General features: G+C 40.3%; 1 protein-coding gene across 2 annotated transcripts in view; it reads left to right on the forward strand.

Moving 5' to 3' along the window:
- The window catches only part of THBS2 (thrombospondin 2), a 45910-nt gene extending 28450 nt beyond the window's left edge, over positions 1–17460 (forward strand). For both annotated transcript variants that reach the window (XM_034765185.1, XM_034765186.1), the window contains 8 exons: positions 1917–2076; positions 4293–4411; positions 6841–7075; positions 8996–9223; positions 10342–10613; positions 11989–12086; positions 13537–13676; positions 15686–17460. In XM_034765185.1, the coding sequence (XP_034621076.1) occupies positions 1917–2076; positions 4293–4411; positions 6841–7075; positions 8996–9223; positions 10342–10613; positions 11989–12086; positions 13537–13676; positions 15686–15693 (1260 nt within the window). In that variant the 3' untranslated portion in view covers positions 15694–17460. The remainder of the gene's footprint in view (positions 1–1916; positions 2077–4292; positions 4412–6840; positions 7076–8995; positions 9224–10341; positions 10614–11988; positions 12087–13536; positions 13677–15685) is intronic.
- The last annotated feature ends 9042 nt before the right edge of the window (positions 17461–26502 follow it).

Consider the following 26502-nt stretch of genomic DNA (forward strand, 5'->3'; position numbering starts at 1 on the left):
AACTCCCTGTGATGGGGTGGGGGGTCCCTGTCCAGTGCGGGGGGAGTACACCCTGTCTCTCAAGCCGCCTTCTGCCTCTAGGCAGTGAGGCCTAAGAGTTTAAGTCCACCACTGGCTCTTTGCTGTAGGGCTGTGCGACCTAGAAGTCAGGGTCTATAGCAGTCCCCTGACTCCCTGGGCAGTAAGGCCTAGTGGCCAGAGTCACTAGCACTACCCTGACCCTAGGGGCAGTGAGGCCCAGAGACCAGCGTCAATAGCACTACCCTGACTCATAGGGCAGTGAGGCATAGTGGCCAGAGTCAATAGGGTTGGGCTGCCTCCCAGGGCAGTAGAGGTCAGGATAGGGAGTCCTGGGTCCTCCCTGCTCCACCGGGTCTCAGCCTAAGGCCCTGGTAGTGATGAATAGACTTACCTCTTAATGAGGATCCGCCTGAAACATGCTGACTGCTGTAGGGACAATGACTAGTCTCTCCCTGGGCTACTTCCTACTGTAACTCCTGCAGTCCTGGCCTATGTGTCTTTGGGGTCTCTGTCCTCGGGTTGTGCTGATCCTGGGGTCTCCGACCTCTGAGTGGCGTCCTCAGGTAACTGGGCGCCTGCCTGAGTCTCTGCGTTTCCGGCTCCCACAGTCTGGGGCTCCAGCAGCTCCTGGGCTGGAGCCTGCAGCATGCATCCTTCTTCTCCAGCAGCTAGTCCAGACTGAGCTGGGCTCCTCCCTCTTATACTGGTGTTACACTTTGAGCATGCCCAGGAGGGACATGGGGGCGTGGCTTCTCAGCTCACAGTCAGGAGTTAACCCTCCCCTGTCCAGTGAGGGGTAAATGCACCCTGTCACACTCCCTTACAAGAAATAATTAAGACTGTGTGGATCAGGTCCTCAGTTGCATTAGGGCAGCTTTGAACTGCCCAGTCTTATCTCAATTACCCTTGAAGGGTACAGCCTAGTGCAGAGCAGAGTAGGATTGCAGGAGTGCAAAGAGGACCTAATGCCCCTTTTTAAGCCTCCATCCTATCTCGTGCTGTGCTGAGTGCTCTGTAGCATCACTTAGGGTTTTGGTATATTGACTAGAACAGGAGCTGGTCCTCTGATTTAAATAAAAAATGACATTTGATTGCTTTGTCTGCACTGGGTAGTGCACTGGGTAGCATGTAACAACCAAAGGGGAAAATGAAGTGTATTCTGCTGTGTGCCTTCATGTTCTGGATCTGACTCATACAGTCTGTATTTGGAAACTTAAAAAAAAAAGTCAAACAAGCATTTGATCAATAATATTTATGTCGCATGTGCAGTTACAGAAATCATTGCCTTCAGTTACATTGTCCAGTTAGGTGACACTGAAGAGAGTATTCTTCTCTCTCAGGGACATTTATTTTTTTGTTACCATATTGCAGTAGTTGATAAAATAGGACATATTTTGCCTTTCCATGATATCTTTTCCTAGAATGTCCAAAATAGTGAAGTCTGGCTGTTGCATTAAGAAAGTAATTTGTCTTCATGGCAAATGCTTGCACAACCACAAAATAGTGAAAAATATTCTCCAGAGACTTCTCTTAAGGTTCTAGAGACCTAGTCTCCTCTCCACACATGTATGTCGGGCTTGCTCCTCCACTGCCTTGCACATTAGGTAGTCATTTACATTTGTACAAAATGGGTATAATATGCCTACCAATCTGCCTTAGTATTTTGCACCCGCTTCGCAGAGGTGTAAATAGCTACACAAGGGAAAGGGCTAAGCTCGTCAGTGGAAAGCACACTTGTACATCCATTTATATGACTTAGTTTCATTTTCACTTTCATTTCTTCCTAAGTGGAACATGAGGGATGGGAGAGTGGGGAAATACTTCTTGATAAATGAAATAATGCCTCGAACCAAGCTGTGATGTATATTCTTAAATCCTTTGCTTCTGCTCGCTAGGACAATTGCCCTCTTCTGTTCAACCCCCGTCAGTTTGATTATGACAAGGATGAAGTTGGTGACCGTTGTGATAATTGCCCGTATGTGCACAACCCTGCTCAGATTGACACTGATAATAACGGAGAGGGTGACTCATGTGCTGTGGATATTGATGGTGATGGTATGTTCTTATTTGCTAAACCAAACAGCAACTGGTTACTATTCCGGATCTAATACTTATGCACAATGGGTGGGCTGGTTGCATTTGTATGTAAGATACAATCAGTTCCATCTTATATTATACAGTCAGAAATATAGAAAAAGAAAGGGAAGACCAAGGTCCACCAATCCCCAGGCTCTGCATTGAACACAGGACATTGATTATAGACTCATAGACTTTAAAGACAGAAGGGACCATCATGATCATCTTGTCTGACCTCCTGCACATTGCAGGTCACAGGTCCTCACCCACCATTCCTGTAATAGGCCCATAACTTTGGCTTTGTATTGCTGAAGTCCTCAAATCTTATGTGAAAATAATGTGAAATGTACCCACATGAATGTAATAGATCACCCATGCCCAATGTTCTAGATAAATCACACTTCCCCACCCCATTCTAAGGCCCTTGCAAATACCCCTCAGAGGAGGAGAAGAATTTCTTCCTGACTCCAAAATAATCAGGATGCCATATACTACTTTTGTTTCCTGTTTGGATACTAGAGGGAAACAAAGATATCGGTTAAGGCTCTATCTAGAGGATATTAATCTGGGCCAGGTAAAATCAGAATTGACCTGGATAATCGTACAAAGCTCAAGCCAATCCAAACTCAAACATCCTCTGAGTTTTGAAAAAGATAGTTTTATTTTGCTTATTTGTACACACCTCTCTAGTCTTGGTTTTGGCCAGAAATGGAAGCAAAAACATTGAAATATCTTTAGAAAGCTTGTTCTTGAAGCATTTCTAACATGGTTGAAACCCAGAAGTGTTAGAAATTGTAGAAAAAAGTCTGGTCTTGGATTTGCTTCAGTAATCATGCAACTTTTGGACACTTATCTGAACTGAACCTCTGAACCTTTTGAAGTTCTCCCATCACTCACAACATCAGATTCTTACTAGAGCTCGTGGGACTTCTGCATGTGCAATGAGTGGAAAACATAACCCTGTATCTTTGGCTGAGACTCTGTATTTCAAAGTTTATATAAAGCTCCAGAAACCATATAGTTGAAGAGATGATCCTAATGTCATCTTCTGGCACTTGTGCCAACATTGTCTTAACTTTTTTTTGTCACCATGATATAATTTTGGAAGGAGAGGACGATTTGTTGCAAAATGAGAAGGAAGGGTGTCTGAATATTTGGCAACACTGTACAATTAATTTTATATATGTTATAATAAGATGAGCTTATTTAGCACTAAAGCATGCGGTCATGCAATGTATTGCTATATAGAATTCCTCAGGAATTCCATTGTGATATAGTATTTATTGCAGAGTATTACTCAAAAATTCTGGGTAGGTAGTTCCAACTCTAAGCAATGAAAATCCAAGTAATTTAAAATGAAAAAACTTTTTTTCTACTTTTTTAGCAATACACATTTTCTTTAGGCTCACAAATATAAAAGGCCAAATTCTTCAAAGCCCATGCAGTCCTTACATAAGCAAAACTTCCATTGAAATATATCTGGGAGTTTTTACATTAGTAAGGAAAGCAGGATTTAGCCCACAGTATGAAATTACAGTAGAACCTCAGAATTACGAACACATTAGGAATGGAAGTTGTTCATATGAACAAAACATCATAGTTGTTCTTTCAAAAGTTTACAGCTGAACATTGACTTACTACAACTTTGAAACTTTACTATGCAGAAGAAAAATGCTACTGTTAATCATCTTAATTTAAACGAAACAAGCATAGAAACAGTTTCCTTACCTGTCAGATCTTTTTTTAACTTTCCCTTTATTTTTTTAGTAGTTTATGTTTAACAGAGTACAACACTGTATTTGCTTTTTTATTTTTTGGTCTCTGCTGCTGCCTGATTGCGTACTTCTGATTCCAAATGAGGTGTGTGGTTGACCGGTCAGTTTGTAACTCTGGGGTTTGTAACTCTGAGGTTCTACTGTACACCCATTCCTCAGTGGCTCTTTCATTTCTTATTGTGATGTGGTAGTGCAATAAAACTGAAGCAGCTTTAATGGAATGGCAAATAAAACGTACCACTTCTGACAGAGGATCAGCATAGGGCTATGAACCTCTTAAGAGCCACTTAAACCCTCAAAATAGGGCTTCAATGGAATTTAAGTGGGGGCCTGACCTCTGCAATGGTATCTTACTGTATGTGAACCAGCTGTGCTAGATTTCTTATCTGCTTCAGTCACATTATTTTTTTACCCTCACAGACATTTTTAATGAACGAGATAACTGTCCATACGTTTACAACACTGACCAGAGAGATACAGATGGGGATGGAGTAGGTGATCATTGTGATAACTGTCCATTGGTGCACAATCCCGATCAGGTAAACACTAAGCCCATTTGTGTGAGGAGCGATGGGTGGGAGGATTTGCTCTTGATGTGGGAAATCTGAAAGCAACCTTCTAACTGCTTGTATTAATGCTGACCTCAGCGTAGGAGAGAAAGAGAGAGAAAATGTTTAAGGAACTAAACTAAATTATTATTATTATTTTTATGATGATTTGCATTGGAGTCAAGCACAGAGACCTCTACCAAGATCAGGACCCCATTGAGCTAGGCACTGTACAGACACATAGTAAAGGGCAATCCCTGCCTCAGAGAACGTATCGCTTAAATAGATAAGAGGTGGAAGGGGAAAGAGTGACAGAGAAGCTAATTAATTCGCCCAAGGACTCAGATCAGCAACAGAACCAGAAATGGAGTCCAGGTCTCCTGACTCTCAGTCCAGTGCCCTGCCCATTAGACCATCTTGCCCTCCTTTATGATTTTTAGCTAGCTGATTGCTCTGTGGGGGTGTGGGAGATACAGTACAGACTCATTGGGTAAAAGGCCAGGAAGCTCTTCTATTATCACAGGATACAGAATAATTTGAATGATGTAATTTTAAAAGTTTGATATCCCACAAGCCACCAGTGCAAAATGCACTAAATTCACTTCTGAACTGGAGAGGCCCATTTCTCCTATCACAGGACATCAGTAACTGCGATTGATTTCAGTGACAGTTACTCAGACCTGTGGAAGGAGAATCGTGCCCCTTCCTTCACAGAAGAGACATATCAATGCATGGAAAAGAAAAGGCCGTATTTTGCCCATTTTTCATTTCCACATAAAACATAAAGGCCCATTATGGCAATGATAAACTCTGTTTAGTGACAATTCTCTTCTGCCTGCAATCCACCCACTTTACATAAAAAGAAAACTGCCCTGATCGGCAACATAATATATGAACAACTCTTTTATGATATTCATGGTAAATTGCAGGTTCTGGTATGAACTGAAAGCAAAAGTTATGCAAAATAGTTTTGCAAGTTTTCAATGATTTAACACTGAATATTGCCTTGGTTCAGGTGAATGCCTTGGAATTTATAATTATGCAAAGTTATTGCACTTAGCTTCACCTCAGGGCTTATAATAACTAAACTTCATTGAGACCAATAGCAGCCACTCATACCTTAAGAACCTTGTCTGGGCAAGACAGTTCATATGAGCACTACACAGCTTGCACAGACTTCAATAATATGCGGTAACACACTCTCATGAGGGACTATCGGGCCAGCTGAAATGCATGATATCATATATGCATCTATTTTGTGCTTGCAATGCTAATTATGTTCCAGGGAAGAATTTTATCATATTGCACTTTGTTTTATTAAATGATTACATCTGATTTTTGTCCTGCAATGTATCTAATGAATACTCTAGTGTCCATCCCAGATTTTTAAATTGTTATAACTGTTGCAGTCAAACCCCAAACAGCTGGCTTTAAGACTGAAAAGTTAGATCTGAATTGTCCATCCTTCTTTTGGACCTTTAACATTTTATATATATGAAAAAACCCTCCTCTTCAATGTAGGCATTAAACTTCCTTATATGTGAAAAACAACAGGTCTGATTTTCAGGTCTGGCCAAGTGCCGCTCCGTGCAGAGCCTGAGGGGTTTGGGGCAAAGATGTCGTTAACCCCACCTTTGCACTCCCTGTATTCCTGTGCCATTTGGAGAACAATTTGGCTCCCACTGCAAGTTAGAGAAACCTTAGGTCTGCTTTGAACTTCACTTGGCTCTCCATGGCTCCAAGAGTCCACATGGCAACAAAAATTGTCAGAATGCAGTGGCACTCCAGGCAAACCTCCTATCCTGACCACACCCCTGGCATGACCCTTATGATGCAGGCAGTGAAGACTCTATGGGTATGTCTACACTACAGTTAAAACTCCTCAGCTGGCCCATGCCCTGTGAGGGTTCTTGAACCCGGACTCCAGCCTGAACCCAAACATCTACACTGCAGTTAAACAGCCCCTTAACCCAAGCCCTGCAAGCCTGAGTCAGCATGGCATGGGCTAGTCATGGGTTTTTAATTGCAGTGTAGACATACCCTATGATGCACAGAGAACTCCTTTGCATCAGGGTTATTTCCTGTGGGCTAGATCTGACCAAGGTACAGCAGTGTAAAGGGGATGTATCAGACCTGTGAATTAAGACCAGTAGGTTCCAACCAACAAACTTAAACTAAGAGCCATGTAGGAAAATGTTTGCCCAAGTTTTGGTAAGATCTTCATTGACATTCTTCATATTAGAGTGAAAAAAATTGAAATTTTATTACATTTCTACTTCATAGAAATTTGTCACCACAATATAGGAGCTCTTCAGGAAGTTACTGAAAGAGAAATGTAGAGAATAAGAAAACATGTCATCTCAATTCTGTGCTTTGTAACAATCAAGATGCCAATGTTGTTGCCTGTTTTTTTCCTGTAGACTGACATAGATAATGACCTGGTTGGTGACCAGTGTGACAACAATGAGGACATAGATGAAGATGGCCACCAGAACAACCAAGATAACTGCCCCTACATCCCCAATTCTAACCAGGCTGACCATGATAAGGATGGCAAAGGGGATGCATGTGATTCTGACGATGACAATGATGGTGTTCCTGATGACAGGGACAATTGTCGGCTCATGTTCAACCCTGACCAAAAGGACTCTGATGGTAAGAACCAAGTAGCGTGGGTTTGATTCAGTTCTAAGTACATGAAGAACTGGTGCATGTATAGAATGCGAAGGATATTTTTTTCCATGGATAAAAGAAATAAGACATTTCAGACCAAATTGAGCCCTGAGGTAACAGGCCTGAGATCACTGACCTCAGTGAAGTTTCTCCTGTTTATGTCATGTCTGAACTTGGAACATTGTATTAATGTATTAAAGGGCATCAAACTAGAACTGGTCAAACATATAATATAGTTTTGATTAAATAATTGACTGTTTTTTAAAAAAAAACAAATTTTCTGGGACAATTTTTCTTTCCTTTTCAAATGTTAATTTTTTGATGAAATATTAAACTAGAATTTTTTTTAATTAAAAAAACTATTTTGGTTTTTGAAAACCAACACAACCGACAATTTTGGTATTCAACTTCAGTTTTTTATTGAAAGAACCAAAATATTCCATAACATTTAAAAATGAGAAATATTCATTTATTTGTAAATATACATGGAAAATATTTGCCATTTTTCAACCAACTCTACTAAAAATTGTTTCACAGAGGAAATACTTTAGGTATGTGTTGATCATGTACATTAGACAGTTACATAAATGGATGCAGTATTTTCCTTCATTTCTTGTCCTGAATTGTTGCGCTGTAGTCCTGGTCACTGTTAAACAGCTGTAATGGTCTACCACATAGATGGTTGCAGTTCAGTGGTTAATGAACTGTTACCAATATATATATAATATATAAACTATTTTGTGATCCTTTAGGATTAAAAACTGCTATATACGTTTGATATATTTATCAGTAATGATCCACAAAATAAATAAATATGAGTAATTTCTTAGTTACACAAGTGTAAATGAAATTGCTGGAGTTATTCCACATTGATGCTGGTGTAACTGAAAGCAAAATTTAGTTCATATGTTCATAGTGACGATACATTTACAGTGGACCAGTTCTCGATTGCTGCTCTGGTTACTTTGGAAATTCTTGGGTGATATAGAACAGTGATAGCAGTTCCCACACCTCCTCTACTCCCAGTATCCTGGTATAAGGGGGACATGGCTAGGATAAAGAGGGAATGACTTACATAACTCTGTGCCCTGCCAATCTCTAAAAAAAACAGGAGTACTTGTGGCACCTTAGAGACTAACAAATTTATTAGAGCATAAGCTTTCGTGGGCTACAGCCCACTTCAGATGCTGTGGCCTACGAAAGCTTATGCTCTAATAAATGTGTTAGTCTGTAAGGTGCCACAAGTACTCCTGTTCTTTTTGCGGATACAGACTAACACGGCTGCTACTCTGAAACCTGCCAATCTCTGTTGCAAACCTGGATAGAGTTTGTGGATGACATGGCTGGTTGGACAAATGCTTTCAATATCTTTTGAAACAAAATCAACTCTGTCAGCAGTCAGGACCACTGGGAACTTCAGCAACATATGCATTGAATAATTAAAATTCTTGTATGGATTCAAGAATTGCTTCTTTGATATTGGCAAAGGGGATAAAGTTGGAAATGCATAGTTTTTATCTTAAGTGTTAAGATAAACAAGTGCGGGAGTGCACAGCTGGTCAGAATTTGGAGTTCTACTTGGCTGTCAGACAGTGGAATGTGGAACCATTTTCCCACCAAGCTGAACTGCAGAAAGTCTTTGAGGTTCCTAAGGTTCATTCTCCTTCTTTCTGTCAGAAAGCCCGTGCTTGAAGAATACAATGGTGATCAAGTGCACTAAAGATATTTTACATCTGCCTCTGATATAAGTCCTTGTTGGTGGCAGGATGGTACACTACATAGACTACTGGTCTCTTCCAGTGTAGTAATTCCTATGTGAACAGCTGTTGACTTATATAAATAGAGAAGGAGAGAGGTACAAAATGCTAACAATTTTTGCCTGTATATGTGTTCTGCTTGTAGGTGATGGCAGAGGTGATATCTGCAAAGACGATTTTGACAATGACAGTGTCCCAGATATTTATGACGTGTGCCCTGAAAATATTGACATCAGTGAAACTGACTTCAGAAAGTTCCAGATGGTCCCCCTGGATCCAAAGGGAACAGCTCAAATTGACCCCAACTGGGTTATTCGCCATCAGGGCAAAGAACTGGTGCAGACTGCCAACTCTGATCCTGGCATAGCAGTAGGTGAGTATCAAAAGAGAAAAGAATTATCTGGATTCTTTGGAACAGTGCTGGCTGAAACACATACAGAATAATACACAGCCCCAGACCTTAGGACAGAGATAGTTCTGTTTATCTTCAAAGTACTTTACTTTAACTACAACACTTTCTTCAAGAAATTATTCCCATTTTACAGATGGGGGAAATGAGACAGACGGTTTAAAATACACAGAGTCACTGTCAGAGCTGGGATTAGGACTCTGAATTTTTCATAGCGACCTGAGTGTTCAAGCTGCTAGACCCCACTTCTATTATACTTTGGGTAGCACATCAAACAACTGCATAGTCTTGTTTCTCTTTTCATATAGAAGCCCAACATAGCATGGATTTGTTCATTTACTCAAATGGGAATATATCTCCTGAGTGTCTGAGAGTGCCTGTGTGTATATACTTGTCAGAGTTTTTTCCTATTGCTGTTGGCACAACTCTCTGCTCAACTAATGAAGAAAAAGCATTCTGTATTGAGGTTGTATATGAGAAAAAAGCCTATTGAACTACTTGATTCCATTTCATTTTGTAATGTCAGCCGCTGTATGTTAGACCTACCCACATGCATTTTTATAGAGTTAATTCTGATAGGTAAGAGGGAACATAGTTGTTTCACTGATCTGAATAAATCAGGACTGAGGAAGGCTTGCAAACATACATCACATTTGTTGTTCTTCCTGCCAAATGCCTCCTCCTTGCTCCCAATTGGTATTGTAAGGGATCTTAATGTAAGACACTATAAATCTTAGTTTTTTCTTTAAAAGGGCTATCAAGTCATGTTGTTTCTGTAACAGCAGTATTACAAGAGGGAAAGGGACAGAAAAATGCAAAGACTACACAGAAACAAAGGTAAAAAGAGAGGATATCATCATCTTATCCTCATCCTGGTTTAAGGAATGAGACAGAACAGATATATAAGTACTATATAAACAGTACATATGACTTCATTCTCTCTCTCTCAACCCCTTCCCCCCCCCAATAAAAAACCTAGAAAGCCCAAAGCGACAGAAGTGGTATTACAGTCTGCTTTCAAACATTCTGAATTTGCACCACATGGAGGAACTGAATATCTTGCACATTTAATCCTCTACCAGGTTTCGATGAGTTCACCTCTGTTGACTTCAGTGGCACATTCTATGTTAACACAGACCGTGATGACGATTATGCCGGGTTTGTGTTTGGTTATCAGTCCAGCAGTCGATTTTATGTTCTGATGTGGAAGCAAGTCACACAGACCTACTGGGAGGACAAGCCCACCAGGGCTTATGGTTATTCAGGGGTATCACTCAAAGTAGTGAACTCCACGACTGGCACTGGTGAGCACTTGAGAAATGCTCTCTGGCACACTGGAAACACACCTGGACAGGTAAGAGAATCAAATCTTCATACCACTGAGGGGTTAACAATATTGTAAAAAGGGGGCTGACACAAAAACCGGTTACCAATTAAAAAAGGGCACTGAGGCTCAGTATGCCAATAAGAGTAAGGAAAATAGTAAACGACTTTTCAATGTTATTTTAATTTTTGGATAAAATTGCCAGTCTTTTTAGATGCTTTTGTTGTTATTTATTTGTACTATTTACAAAGTAATGCAAAATGTACATAGATAAAAGAGAATGTACAAAGTAGTTAAAAAGAACCTGCAAAATCAAAGGACAAGGTGTACAGGTAATTCTTCCAGCTTGGAGATAGTATTGGTGTTACAATGGGCTTTATTCTCTTCAGATGGGTGTTTAAACACCCACCTTTGGGGCATCACATATATTTGATGTTTATATTTCTGAACGTGGCTGTGTTCAGAACGTTTGCCGCAAACTCCCAAATCTTGTAATAGCTTCACACGGTGGCCCTTGTGACCCTACGGAAGCCCATTGAAGTCAGTGGGGCACCACACAAGCACAGGGATCCAACTGCATACAGTTCATTCCAGGCTCTGGGCCTTCCTGGAGAGTTTTATTGTGCCAGAGATTTGAAACAATATACAATAAATATTGGGCCAGTCTTGCAGTAGCGCTTACTCAGCTGATTAGTCCCATTTCTTTCAATGTAGCTACTCACATAGGTATGTGTAGCAGGATCAGTTCTGTAGAGTGAACGTTGTGTGTGTGTGTGTATATCTGAACATGTACAGAACTCAAAGACAAAATATATTCCCAGGTCTCCACTCCCCTTTACTTTCCTTGCACTTTTTCATCAATTATCAACATTTTCATCAAGTGGTCTGGAAATAAATATAAAATTACTGCTGATAAAATTTTTGGATGACACAAAGCTTACCAGAGTGGTAAATAATGATGAAGACATGCCAGTCATATAGCGTGATCTGGATCGCTTGATAAGCTGGGCCCATTCAAAAAAGAAATGTAGGCCATACTTACAGAATGGCAACTATATTCTGGAAAGCAGTGATTCTGAAAAGGATCTAGGGCTCAGAGTGGATAAGCAACTGAACATGAGCTCTTAGTGTGATGCTGTGACAAAAAGAGCTCATGTGCTCCTTGGATGTATAAACAGGGAAATAGTGAATAGGAGGAGGGAGGTTACATCTGTATGCAGCATTGGTGAGACCTGTTCTGGAATGCTGCATCAGGTTCTAGTGCCCATATTTTAAAAAGGATACTAAAAAATTAGAGGGTGAAGTAAAGAGCCAAAAAATGCTTTGAGTAATAAATAAAATGCCTTGGAGGGAGAGACTTAAAGTACAAACTGTTTCTAATGAAGCATTTGTATTCCTACTGTAGGTACGTACCTTGTGGCATGACCCCAAGAATGTTGGCTGGAAAGATTATACTGCCTATAGGTGGCAGTTGATTCACAGGCCTAAAACAGGATTAATAAAGTAAGCGGTATTTCAATGCCTACAAATTTCCTAATAATATAGCTGTCGTTTCTAATGAAGTAGTGGCTTTTAATGGTTTGTTTGTTAATTCCAGTGCTGATGATTCATTCATGGCAGACTGTTTCTCTATTTTTGGAACATTTTATTAGATTTTAAATAACTTCTCTCTCTCCTCACACACACACATCAGATGTGTTCAATTTCATTAGGACTGTTCAGTATTTACATAAACTAAATATTATTAAATAAAAAGATATTGAATTCTTACTAAATAACTGTTTTGTAAAGTAGCCAAGAAAGAGAAATTCCAAAACAATACTCAAAGTAAGATTAAAACTTGACATTTTTTTCCCTATCTAGTTCAGCATTCTGTCTCTGACAGTGGCTTACACCAGGTACTCCAGAAACATGTGTAAACACCTCTGTAATGCACACAAAAATGCACTGCTATGTATTAGTTATGAAGGATATCTTTTCCTAACCCTAATTGGTTATCTTATGCCTTTTAAAAATGAGGATTGACAGTGCAGATAATTTTTAACCTGCAGTAAATACTGTAACTGTATATTACATTTTTATTGGGGAAATTATCTCTTGCCTCTTTAGACCTGAATAGCCCAGGACTCATCAGGACTAATACAGTTTTGTTCTGTTGCATGATGTGGGGAGTAGAAAGGATTTGGGGACCACATGGGTCATCCATTACATTAGAAAGAATAAAAGACAGTTTATCTATGTAATATAAGCCATCCTGCTTTAGAGCATAGGCCAGCGATTAATTGACAGAGGATAAAAAGATACTCCTGTTATGGGCAGGTTATTTCACAGTTGTGCACTCACTATGGTGTTTCTTGCACTTTCCTCTGAAGCAGCTGGTACTGGCCACTGTCAGGATACTGCTCTAGTGGGCCCATTGCCCTAATCTAATGTGGCAGGTCCTATGGTCCTTGTACCTGAAGCTCCTTCATCCTACTGAGAATTCTAATAGAAAGAAAAATTAACTAGGTTTTTGAATAGTCATTAAAATGTATTTATTTGTGAGGAGGTAACAGACTTACTGTGAGTCAATTAAATTATGTGTATATTTCTCAAGCTAACCTCTAAGCATAAAGAGGCATGTGGCTATTCAACATTAAGAACATGACACTACTTCTTGACACTCCAGAAGACTTAGCTGTAATAACACAAGGATTTTGGAAATTCTTTGCAGATGATGTTCATAAAATTACTCATGGAACAGCGCCAGGGCTTCCAATAAATGGGCTATGACTACCAGACAGACTCGGGGAGGTATAACAGAGGAATGACCCATGTAATAAACTTGTACTACATGGCACCTAGTGTTAGAATTCAACATCATATCATCACCTGACAGCTGCTATTACATGTTTCAACCTTGGAATGTTCTGTTGATTCACTATACTAATCTAAAACATGTCTTTCTTTACAGAGTTTTAGTATATGAAGGAAAACAGGTCATGGTAGACTCTGGACCAATCTATGATACGACCTATGCTGGTGGACGATTAGGTCTTTTTGTCTTCTCTCAAGAAATGGTCTACTTCTCCGACCTCAAATATGAATGCAGAGGTTAGTTTTTCAGTGAACTAGGCAATTATGAAAGTTTTATTTATGCCACGATTACTTCAATCTCCCAGCTAAACACGAGGGCAGTGGTTTCAAACTGTGGGTCACGACCCAGAAGTGGGATGCAGAATGTAAGGCACTGGGTTGTGGCGGCTCTGGTCAGCACCACTGACCGGGCCATTAGAAGTCCCATCAGTTGTGCTGCCCGGCTAAGGCAAGCTAGTCCCTACCTGTTCTGATACTGCGCTGCACCCCGGAAGTGGCGAGCAGCAGGTCTGAGAACCGGCCAATGGGAGCTGAGGGGGCGGTGACTGCGGGTGAGAGCTGCGCAGAACTGCTTGCATGCCTCTGCTTAGGAGCCGGACCTGCTGCTGGCTACTTCTGGGGTGCAACAAGGTCCCAATGCCAGGACAGGCAGGAAGCCTGCCTCTGCACCCCTCTTGCACCGCTGACTGGGAGCCGCCCAAGATAAGCCCATGCCCCAATCCCCTGCCCCAGCCCTGAGCCCCCACAAACTTGGAGCCCCTTCCTGCACCCCAAGCTCTTCATCTCTGGCCCCACCCCAGAGCCTGTACCCCCAGCCCAGAGCCCTGACCCCCTCCCACACCTCAACCCCCTGCTACAGTCCTGAGCCCCCCTGCATCCCAAACCCCTCATCCCCAGCCCCACCCCAGAGCCTGCACCGCCAGACCAGAGCCCTGACCTCCTCCTGCATTCCAATCCCTTGCCCCAGCCCAGATCCACCTCCCACACCCTGAACCCCTCATTTCCAGCCCCACCCCACAGCCCTCACCCCCACACCCCAACCCTCTACCGCAGCTCTGTGCTCCTCCCACACCCCAAACCCCTCATCCCCAGCTCCATTGCGTCATGGGCATCAACAATTTTCTTCAACTGGGTCGCCAGAAAAAAAGGTTGAAAACCACTGCACTAGGGAGAAAAGATAGAAATAGAAAGTATCTTCCAGTTGTTGAATGGAATCCTTAATCTGTCAATCATTCTGAAATAACTCAATCAATTCTTAACTATGAATGAAACAAGAGGGAGTTTATTCGGAGTTGATCAACATGCTGTCCTGAAACAAGTGGACTTAAGCATGTGCTTAACTGCTTTCCTGAATGAGGGCATGACTGTATAACATACAGCAATAATCCTGATAAATTTCAGCCAGAAGGCATGTTCCAAAGCCATAAGGGACCACAGCATAATTTAGACACTGATTCATTAAAATAGCTTGGATCCAACTAGTCTTAATGTAAATCTGAATAACCACAAACACATGTTTAATACAATCTGCCTGGAAAAAGAAGATGGAATTATCTGAGGGAGATATGTGTTTGGAACTGTGTGTGTGTATATCCAGCGCATTAGTGTGTGTTGCATGTGTGATGGTCACCTTCATGCCCGACACACTGGGAGTGAAGCAGGGAATCTCTAGAGCTAAAAGTGTGAACTGCTATAGCTTGAGCTAAAGAGCCAATGTTACCTAGCTGGCAGATGTAACAACTCATATCCTCTATTGATCAGAGCAGGACTTGTAACATGTATTCAGTAGTGGGTTACTCATGCACTTGCAGACTTATGGATAGCCCTTCTTTAAGGAGGCATTAAGGATTCAGTGGATATTTTCAATTCCCATTTTATAGAAGTGTAGGACTGGAAAGGACCTCAATAGGTCATCTTGTCCAGTCCTCTGGACTCAAGGCAGGACTAAGTAATAACTAGATCATTCCTCACAGGTTTTTGCCTAACCTATTCTTAAAAACCTCCAAATATGGTGATTCATGCAGTCTCCATTTAAAAAAATATAATGAAACCATCCACAATGTTATAAATGTGAAAATATAGTACTATTAAAAAGAAAATGAACTCAGAACAGGAAAAGTAATCTTTGTATTACGCAGGCTGCTTCCCTTTTACTATAGCACATTTGAGCTCTTGTTCCATTTTTACTGTATTCCAAACCAAATATGCCTCTGCACCAATTAATATCTGTTTCTCTTTTACTTTAGATTTCTGAGCTATGGTTGCTACATTACCAGCAAAGTACTGTAGATGCTGTGCAACCTAGACACCTCAGTACATCCTGGTACTCCCAACTTCTCTTTCTGTGTACCTCCTCCTCCTCCGGCCTTCTGTTCAACTAAACTTGTACCTCCCTGCTGCCAAGAGTGGCTTAGCCAATCCTGCGCTCAAGTGCCTTCTGAAAACTAAGACTAATGGGACCTAAATGTGAGCGTCCAACCCACCACTGAAGCAAAAGCAGATTGATACATTAGAACATTTTTGTAGAGTGAAAACTTAGCAAGACTTGTTTGTTTGTTTTTTTACAAAGGAATGACGTTTACATATAAAGTGTAATTACTTAATGTATTTATATATATATGGAGAAAAAGGGGATGCATATCATCCATTGTCTTAAACTAAGTGGGGAAAAAAGTGTTAAAACCACTTTTTTATGCGTAGGGTTGACACTTCCCTTGCTCCGATCAGGGCTGGACCTCAGTAACACAAAACCTCTGAGCCTAATTTCAGTAAAATAACAAAGGGACCACACCAACAATATCTAGCCTAATAATGAAGAAGCCATTGGAGAATAAAGTGAAGGCCACATAATATGAAGATGGCTTGATGCAAAAAGATCTTTCAGCTGATAAGGATGCTTTTACTAACTCTTCAAAAATACCTTTTAAGATTAGAAGTTGCTGAAACTTCAGATTTTTAGTTTCAAATAATGTCTAACTAGAAATAACAATGCATGTTATTTGTATGGACTTAAATCAGGACAAATACAATTGAACCAGCTCTTAAACTTCAACATAAGAAAGCATAGCAATTCAGTTAAGCACATAAGGCCATCCTCTGTGGCTTTTATAAAATGGTTTCCAGTTGGCCAGTGTACATCTTTTTTTGCATTCCCTCTTGCTAAACATATTTCATGACCATCTGGAACAAGTTGAACCTGAACCACTTTTCCATCTCTGCTGCAAAAAGCACTTTGACATCCTGAATCCTGATCTAGGATTATGAAAAGGTAGCCACGCTACCATTACCTAATTTGGAAATTCGGAAATTAAGGTTCCAGTTATAAATATTTTGTTAATATTTATCATGATTACACATACTGCTACCTTCTCTGATAATTTATTTTTAAAGCCTGTCATACAGTGCATTAGTAATGCATTATTAACAAATAATGCTAGAACAATCTGTTAAAAAAGCATATCACAACATGAAGATATCATTGAAGCAATGTACACCCTTGTTTAAACATGCGGTTTTATGTCATTACAATCCAGCATGCTCTAAAGTAGCACATGATTAAATAAATAATAATGAGGAATTTATAAATGGAACCTTAATATATATATACGGTTATCCTAATTTTAGTATTTTGTATTGTTACCTATGTCTGCTGTATATAGAACTGTTTTATTTTTTAAATAATGCTGAAGGGATACCAGTGTTTATTCTAACCAGATACAACAGTTATTCAGTTATACAATAGTATGCAAGTATTTAACACTTTTTTGTTTTGTTTAAGATGTATGAGCTTTGTTCACAAAAAAAACCTCTTGCTGGTGTAATTTTAATCACAGATGAGGTTTACTAAGGGAATACAGTATCTCTTGCCTTATCATAGGGCATGGTGAGCCAAATGTTGACTCAGCTCATTTTTTCCTTTTAAATAGATTTTACTGCTATATTCATTAGAAAGAATTCACAGTTTGGGGCTTTATTGCACATTTTACAGTCTCTTTATATTAACAAACCCTTTTTTTTTTTTTTTTTAAATCCTCCTTATGAGGTTTTTTGAGTTTGTTGCAATTCATACTTTTGTTGTTTCAAATTGTATCCCCAAGTCCCAATGAGAAAGTGGGGAGATTTCATTAAATGTAATGATTGTGATGGACGTGTAGGGTTTTTTGGTTTGGTTTTGTGAAAGCATGACATCAGTGTGGGGATGAAGATGTTAATATTTAGATTGTACCATAATTTTCCTATTCTATGTAAATTATTTATGAAGATTTTCTTTTTCTTTTTTTCTTTGCAAGGGTGTGTGTGCATGTGAGAGAAAAAAGGAGGGAGAGAATGAGATCAATGAAACTTCACTTTGTTTTGCCAAAGATTGTAAATAATTATTTATTTGTTTACACAGACAAAATTCACCATTTAACATCCTGCTTCATTTAGTCAGATCATCATTTTTTATATTTTAACAATTAATGATAGGAAATAAACTGTAAAAAGGTTTTATAAAAAAAAAAATCTCTTTACCTTTTTTATAGTTAAAAATGTTTCTTTAAAAAAGAAAAAAAGAAAGAGCTACCAGGCCCTGAAACTCTCTGGTAACTAAACAAACCTGTTGCTTGGTTATAAATCATTTCATGTCAAACGGATCTGTTGGTTAGTTACAAATCATTGAGTATATTTTAAGGATGTAACAGCAGGCTTCCTGGTCTCATTGAAAAGAGCCATAATTCCACTTGAGCCACTTAATCTCTTGGTGAACCACCCAAAATTGTTTTATTTCTGACACTATAATTGAGAAATTCACTCCTGCTTCTTGTCATTGCCAGACAAATGCACAGGTTTCTGCACTGGATCTTGGCCAGAGTAACTGAACAGATGTATAGTTTGGTCCTGTAATCCTTACTCCCACACATCCTATTGAAGTCAATGGGATATATTAGTGTGAATAAAGATTACCCACACAATCAAGGGTTTCAGGAATGAGCGCTTTGGGATGGTTCACACAGAACAAGAAATGAGAAAAAAAAATCTCAAAACAACATGATGATAAGATGATGGTAGATGATAAGCTGCAATCATTTGGAGAGGGGGCAGGTGAATTGGTTTAGAAAAAACAAGAACACCCATCATGCCAAAACCTTGCACACTTTGCAAAATGAACCTGAACCAAACATTTCTTTAAATGTCTGAATAGGCCTGCACACCCCCAACTTTAATTTTCATGTGCCTTTCCAATTTGGTGTTCCAATGGGGATTGGAAACAAAAGTTTGTTCAGGTGACACTTCTAAATATGATCTGAAGTATGAGAAACGTCACACAAGAAAGCCATAGAATCTTTTGCTAAAACCCCAAAATCTTTCGAAAGCATATCTGAACTGATTCCGATCTCCAGGCTTGTGGAGAGTTATCCATCACTAGCTTTGACTGCCATTTGGGCTGCAGAGGCAAAGGCTGTTTTGACATATTGTGGCAGATAGCCTCAGAGAAAGGAAAAGTCTAATAACAGCATGACAAAAATACAGGGTCTCTGAAGAAAATAGGGATGAAAATGCCTGAAAAGAAGGTACTTCTACGAGTTAATGCATTCATATAAAACAATAACATACTCTGACCTTCCTTCATATTTCTAGCTAAATTAGAACTGATGACCTTGAAGAAGTTCAGAAACATTTGGTTAATATTTGAAAAAAAACATTTTTTTTTTTTTGCAGCCTCTGAACTTCTTTTTTCAAGATGGAAATGGAAAGAAAAGTGTTGAAAGAGACCAAAAAGCAGACTATTTCTTCAGTGTGGTGGGAGCAGTGGGCCAGTGACTAGACTTGAGTTCTGGTTCTGACACTGATTTGTTTTGTCCACTGTCACACATCACTTACAGTCTTTGGGCCTCAGTTGCCCTGTGTATAGAACAGGAATGATAAAATTTCCCCTCCATTGCAAAGTGCTTTGAGATCTGTGGGTGAAAAGTGCTATGTAAGTGCCATGTATTATTATTTCTGGACCAACCAAACCAATCAGTACTGAAAATCCCATGAAAGCAAATTGTCACCGGATTTCCAGTCCAATTTTGCAGCAGTTTAGCTATTTTAGATAAGCTTCAGCTAGGCCTCTGAATTTTAGAGTGTTTATCTGAACTGAGCTACTGAATCTTTAAAGGTTTGTTCAGCACCAGGATAAAATATCTACAAGGGTTTTCATCCATGAGGAAGACAAAAGCAAGAGTCACACCTGTGACCTCTCATGTTAAACAGACTGAAAAGTAGCATAAGTAATGTTAACATCTGTGTCTACAATAGGTGTTGGAAGTAGGAGTGCTGGAGGTGCTGCCGCACCCCCTGGCTTGAAGTGGTTTCCCTGATATACAGCGTTTACAATTTGGTTCAATGGCTCTCAGCACCCCCACTATATAAATTGTTCCAGCACCCCTGATGTCTACTGCTTGCTAGTTTCATTCTGGGACAGCAGTTGAACAGAATGTAAGTCAGTGAGCCAAATCCTGATCTTGGTGAACTCGGTGGGAGTTTTGCCGTTGACTTCAATGGGATCTGGGTTAGGTTCAGTGTTCAATTTTCACAGCAAAAGTCAGTAAAAGAAAAGCTAATGCTCACATGGGAACATCTGCTGTACAAAGCCATTTGAAAAATAAATAACTATGTAATAACTTGGCAAAGATTTGTTCCCAACATGGAGGGGACCACCCCTGTAGAGTAGGAAGGGAGACCTTGAAACAAAAGGAACATAGAACCACTCAAACCAAAGGGCCATCTGATTCAGTATCCTGTCTCTTGACAGGGGCCAAAATCAAATGCTTCAGCGGAAGGTGTAAAACCCATATGATTAAAAATAATACATTAACATGCCTATGGGGGAAATGTTCTTCCTAGCCCCATGCATTAAAGGCTAGTGGTTGGCTTATGTCCTGAAGCATGAGTGTTGTTTACTTTAGCAAGCTAATATAATTGCAGATAATCTTATTATTCCTGTTTGTGTCTAATTTATTTGAATGCCACTTCTTGGCCTCAGTAAACTCCAACAGTGAGTCCCACAGTTTGATCATGCATGACATAAAATATATATTTCCTCTTATCAGTTGTAAATGTATTACCTTTTCCTTTCATTGGATGGCCTTTTTTTCTTGCCTTATGAGAGAGGGTAAATAATATATACCTCTATCATGTCAGTTCTGAATCGTTTCCTTCCCAAACCAATTTGTTCTTTATAAAGCTATGTAACTGGGAGGAGATGCTATCATTCTGTGTGTGTGTGTGTGTGTGTGTGTGTGTGTGTGTGTGTGTTGTGTGGGGGGGGGGCACCCTGCCTGCCGATGGGGGAAAGCTTTACAACAGCTGCCATTTTGGATTTCAGTACAGATACAGAGACACTCACTGTAGTCACTCTCTCTCTCTCACATGGAGACTCTGTAGTTTGTTGTTTTTCTTAATCTGAAATAAATCATCTAGACTGAAAAATACTTGTTTTATCTGCCCCAACATTGTCTCCTCCTAATTTCTAACTGGTAGCGATTGGTTTAAACCTTGAAACATGAGGCTTAATATCCCTTCCATAGTTTATTGGCATTAACTACAGCAGCGCTAGACATTCTTGTTATTTATATAAATGTCCAATCCCTTGAATCTTGCCAAATGTTTGGCCTCAATGACATTTTGTAGTAGTGAGTTCAACACTAATTATACGTTGTCTGGAAAAATTATTTCCTATCAGTTTTGAATTTGCCACCTTTTAATTTAATTGACTGCCCATTTGTTTTTGTATTGTGAGACACAGAGAACAGAAGGTTCCAATCTACCTTTGCTATCCCATTCAGTATTTTATAAACTTTTATCGTGTCCCTGCTTATTTTTCTCCTTTCTTCCTACAAGAACTTTTCTATGCCCCTAATCGTTTACAATATTCTTTTGGGGGGTTGGAGCATATAATACTCTAGATGAGACAGTATTATTGATATATATAATGGTAATATAATATTTACCATGTTATTTTCCATCCTGTGCCTTATACATCGTACCTTCTTGTTTGCTTTCCAGACTGCAGCTGCACATTGAGCAGACATCTTCATTCAGTCATGTACAATTTTGCCCTTTCCTGAGTTGATACAGTTAATTTAGAACCCTGTAAGGTGTATGAGTCATACATATGTTTCTTTCCAATGTATATTGCCTGTGGGAGTGGGGTCACAGTGCAGGGGTGGGGCCACAGGGGCAGAGTCACATGGGGCCTTATGTCACACTATGCATAAGGAACTGGATTGCCTTACTTCACCCTTGAAATATCTGTTCTAATGAGATCCTTTTCTATTGCTGGGAATTCAAGCTCAGCTATTTTTGCCTTTAATCTTTTTGTACTAGCACATAGACATGTGTAGACTTTATTCCTGGGTGTACTTTCTTAATATAACATGCTTATCGGCACCGTTATCATTTTGGATTGTACCTCAATGACTTCAACTTCTGCTTCCTGCAGTGCTGTTGTAATTCTTTCCTCTACTGCTAGATGCATAGTTTCTTGTGTTACTGACATCACTAGCAGATGTCTTTGTCTAACCTAAATGTTTCTCAGAACCCGTCAGTCTTTCCCTTACCACCTAGTTTAAATAATCCCCCAAATCTTCCCAATTTTCTGTGCCAGCAATCTGGCTCCACTTTGTTTAAAACGGAGTCAATTCTTTCTGTAAAGAATTTTCCTCAAAGGAGTCCCCAGTGCAGAGGTGAAAGTTAGCCGGTATGCCCCGGTATGGCATACCGGCAAGAGCTGGTGCACCATACTGGGGCAGCCCGGCTTCCCCAGGCAACAATTTAAAGGGCCTGGGGCTCCCAGCAGCGGCTGGAGCCCCAGGCCCTTTAAATTGCTGCCAGAGCCCTGCTGCTGGAGCCCTGGCATAGCCCAGTGAGGCTCCAGGGGTTATTTAAAGGGCCGAGCTCCTGCTGCCTCTACTGCCCTGAGCCCTTTAAATAGCTGCTGGAGCCCCGCTGCCGCTACCCCAGGGCTCCAGGGGCTATTTAAAGGGCTGGGGCAGTAGAAGCAGGGGGGTCCTGGGCCCTTTAAATAGCCCCCAGACCCCTGGAGTAGCGGCGGGGCTCCAGGGGCTATTTAAAGGGCCCGGGGCTCCCGTTGTCTCTACGGCCCAGCCCTTTAAATAGCCCCCTGAGCCCTGCTGCCAAAGCCCTGAGCCCTGGGCCCTTTAAATTGCTGCCAGAGCCCCCAGCTGCCGCTGCTATCTGGGCAGGGGAGGGTACAGGGCAGGCCAGGGCTGGCTCTGACCTCCCCCATCCCCGCCCGAGGCCCCACTCCTTCCGGGGGCCAGAGCCAGCCCCAACCCAGCCCCGTACTGGAAGTACCTATTTCTCCTTTCACCCCTGCCCCAGTGCCTCATAAATTTGCATCCCTCCCTCCTAAACCATCTTCTTATCCATAGATTGAAACCCTGTAGTTGCACCTGTTCTCTGCATGAAGCCAGAAGCATTTCAGGGAAAGCGACCCAAGAAAAAGAAAGGGACAACTAGAACGTGATACATAAGAATGGGAGAGATGAATGCTATAATTTCCCTGTATTAAAGTGGTGATATGCAACAGGCAGAAACAACCACTTCTCAGGAACACTGTCCTTTGCATTTGCATGGTCTCTGCTAAGCCTACTTAGTGCAAAGTTTCTCTCTTACAAGAACTTTTCCCCCCAGCATGCCTTTCTTTAGCTGTTCCTTTAAATTTGGCAGAGCCAAACAGCTGCATCCTAATACGACCATTCTTCAACTGGCTGCTGCTTGTGGCATCTTTCTCCCTTCCAGCTGCTAAATATTCTTAACTCCTATAATGTTTTACCTTTTTTTCCCTATGGAAAAAAAATCTAATTTCTTCAAAAATTTGTGGCTCAAATGACAAATATTGTTACTGTAAGCCTGTTTGGAATAGGATTTTTTGCTTTGGTGAAAAATCCTCCCCCTGCTAATTAAATAAGATGAGCTCAAAGAATGGGATACTTGAGTCCCACTACCTGGGGCCATATTATCCCTGGCCCTTGAGTGGGTATGCTGAAAACCAAAAGAAAGGGAATCTTCAATGCTGCTAAGCAGCCTGCTCAACAATCAGGGACAATGCTGTAGCCGCTACCCACCGGGGAGCATGGGAAGCTAAGGGTCATATAGCACCTCAAAAGGTGGAGGGGAAGAGAGGAGGCAGGACCATGGTCCACTCCTGTCCTGTCCTCCTTTCACTGGCCTACAGAATGACTGGCATACACAGTGCAGAGCAGGCTGGATTATCCTAGTAAGATGGACTAATGTGTGTGTACCCTTCTCATAGACTCTAAGGTCAGAAGGGACCATTATGATCATCTAGTCTGACCTCCCGCATGATGAGGGCCACAAAAGCTGACCCACCCACTTCTCTACAATCCCTCACCAAACCGTTCCAGAAGAAATGCAGTTCCTAACTTCCCCTCTGTCCCCCTTTTCAAGGCTGTGATTGATACTACACAGCCAAACCCCCATTGTGGGTGATGACACAGGCTAGCTTAAATGAGGTGTAAAACTAAACAGTTGTACAGCTTTTCCCTTGAAATTGGGTGGGTTGGCAGTTTGAATTAAATAAATAAAAGCTGTGAAACTTACAGCAGATGGAGACACAGTTAGGAATACATTCTTGTAAAGTCTCTCCCTCCCCCAAAAAGTTGCTTAAATGTGTGCTGGTTTATTACATGACTGCCATTTTTCTTAACTGTCCTTTTTTCTCCTTCAGTCTCATAATTTTTGGATTTATATCCTCCATAGCTAAGGAAGAACTACATGCTGCAATGCATCCATATAGAAATTATGTAAACCCAGAAAACCCCACACCTTATGGGCCAGATTCTGTCTGAATAAGTCCCATGAAATCCCAAGGAACTCCAATGATTTCAATGGACTCAGACGATGACCATATCAGCGCAACTAAGATCAGAATCTGGCTCATAAAATCCAGAAGTTTCTGCTTTACTGTATAAAATCAAACCATCCATGTTGGTACATGGTATATTGTGGAGCAGTACCCAGGCAATACTTTTTAGTTGTCATGGGGCTTCTGTAATGCCTTTTCTTCTTCAGTGAGAAAAAGGAGAGAAGTTCTTATCTACCATAGCTGTATGTTCTCTGTAGCTGCCCTGTTCTCCAAGGATGCTTCTCTCTGCCTATCCAACCAGCGCCTGCTATTTTATTAAGTGAAGTGGGGTGGGTACTGTATAATGTATCAGGAACTAGTACTCATATTTGCTACATCAGTGTGTTGCAATCACAAATAATCTGGGTGGAAAGTGGTTTTCCTTCCCCTAACACCCCCCCCCCCCCCCCCCCAAAAGTCAAGATTTTGAAAAATATTCCTCTCTGCAATCAGGACAAAAAGTTAAAAATCTCAAAGATTTTCACAAATAAAAAGACAGGGGTGGGGAAGGAAGGTGAGGAAAGAAAGAAAAGACAGGTTTGGGTCACTCACACATTTCATTTAGATAATTGTGAAATGTTTCATTTCAATTTTGACCTTATGTTTACATGTGTTTTTTTAACTATTAATTAACTTACATTTCACAACAAAAAGTCATTTTGAACCAATTTCAAAAAGTGTCTTTAAACAATTTTCAAGACAGGAAATTTGTCTAAACTGACCCTTCCCTACAAAAAAGTTTTGGTTTTGACAAATTGGCATTTTCTGCCCTCTGACCCCCACAAAAAACCAAAACAAACCCAAAGTTTTGTTGAAAAATTCCCACCCATCTCTAATTAGAAACACATAACAAAGCCTTTATTAGATTTTATCAAAATCTGCTGTGACATACTTTGACCTTGTAATAATAGCCTACTGCATGATGGGTAACTCCATTTAGGTGAAGAAGAACTAAGTCTTTAGAAATATTTACAGCTTAAGCTACAGTACACTTTTCAGCCAACCAACCAACCAATCTATCTATCTACTTGTATATATCCCTGTAGCATCCATAAACAAAAAAGATTATCTTCTCTTTATAAACACATTAGTCCCTTTCCAACATCTGTGGCGTATTCTTCAACTATCTTCATCTTTGCTGAACCTATCCGTGTCAGAATAGGATACTGGAGATTCACACACTGCAAATCACACTTTAAATCTTAGCAATGGCTGTAACAGTGTGTCTTGGAAATTGTTTATAGTCATTTAGATTATGTACTCACTGAGTAACTTCTAATAGATACATTCTGAGAACTCCCTTTGTGAGTCAATTTCCGCTCTTTAAATCATACTGACATAAAGAAAAATTAAGATGGCTTGTGTGGGAGGCAGAAACCAGCAGTCACATCAGTTCCTGACATGGATATTTTGACCAAATGTCTTTTTCAAATCTTTGGAGAAAACAAAGTGAAATATTTTCCTGAACTGAGGACTGTTATTCATAACATCATCTGTCTTAAGAGGGCTTCCATTTCAGTTGTAGGCCAGGGAGCTCACTGAGCCCATCTCCTAACTGTGTAGTGAACACAATTGTCTGTCCAGTGTCTTTGCTATTGCAGTCTTTAAGGAGGCATCAAACATCAATCAAGATGGAGAGGGTGGAGAAGAATCTTCCTATCATTAATAAAGAATAATTCTTAGAAAGGAAAACAACAGACTCAGAATGCTTTCATGTAACATTCTAGAACTCACTAATCATTTATTCATGTGTTTAAAGAGCTAGGTATCTAGCTTCTTATAAAATGATTAGGCAAAGGGGAAAACAACACATGATTTATTTTGATAACAACTAGCTTTGAGATGGGCAGGTAAGCAAAGAGCCTGAAGGAAACACTAAAAAGAAAAGGACTTATAACTATAGAAGAGAATGATTTTTAGTGTGGAAAAATGAGAAAAATCAAAACAACACTTAATCTCTATTCAATATTTATCATCAATATATCACAACAGAGTTCACACCTACCTTGCTAGGAAGTTTCATCTATTATAAATGGAGGATACTCTAACAGGATTGTTATTTACACAGGCCACAACCCATTATTTATTCAACATAGTCAAATTTCTTGACTTCATTTACAGATGTTATTTATACTTTTCTGGATTGCT

This window comes from Trachemys scripta, chromosome 3 (genome assembly GCF_013100865.1).
Source record: "Trachemys scripta elegans isolate TJP31775 chromosome 3, CAS_Tse_1.0, whole genome shotgun sequence".
In the NCBI taxonomy this organism is placed as follows: domain Eukaryota; kingdom Metazoa; phylum Chordata; order Testudines; family Emydidae; genus Trachemys; species Trachemys scripta.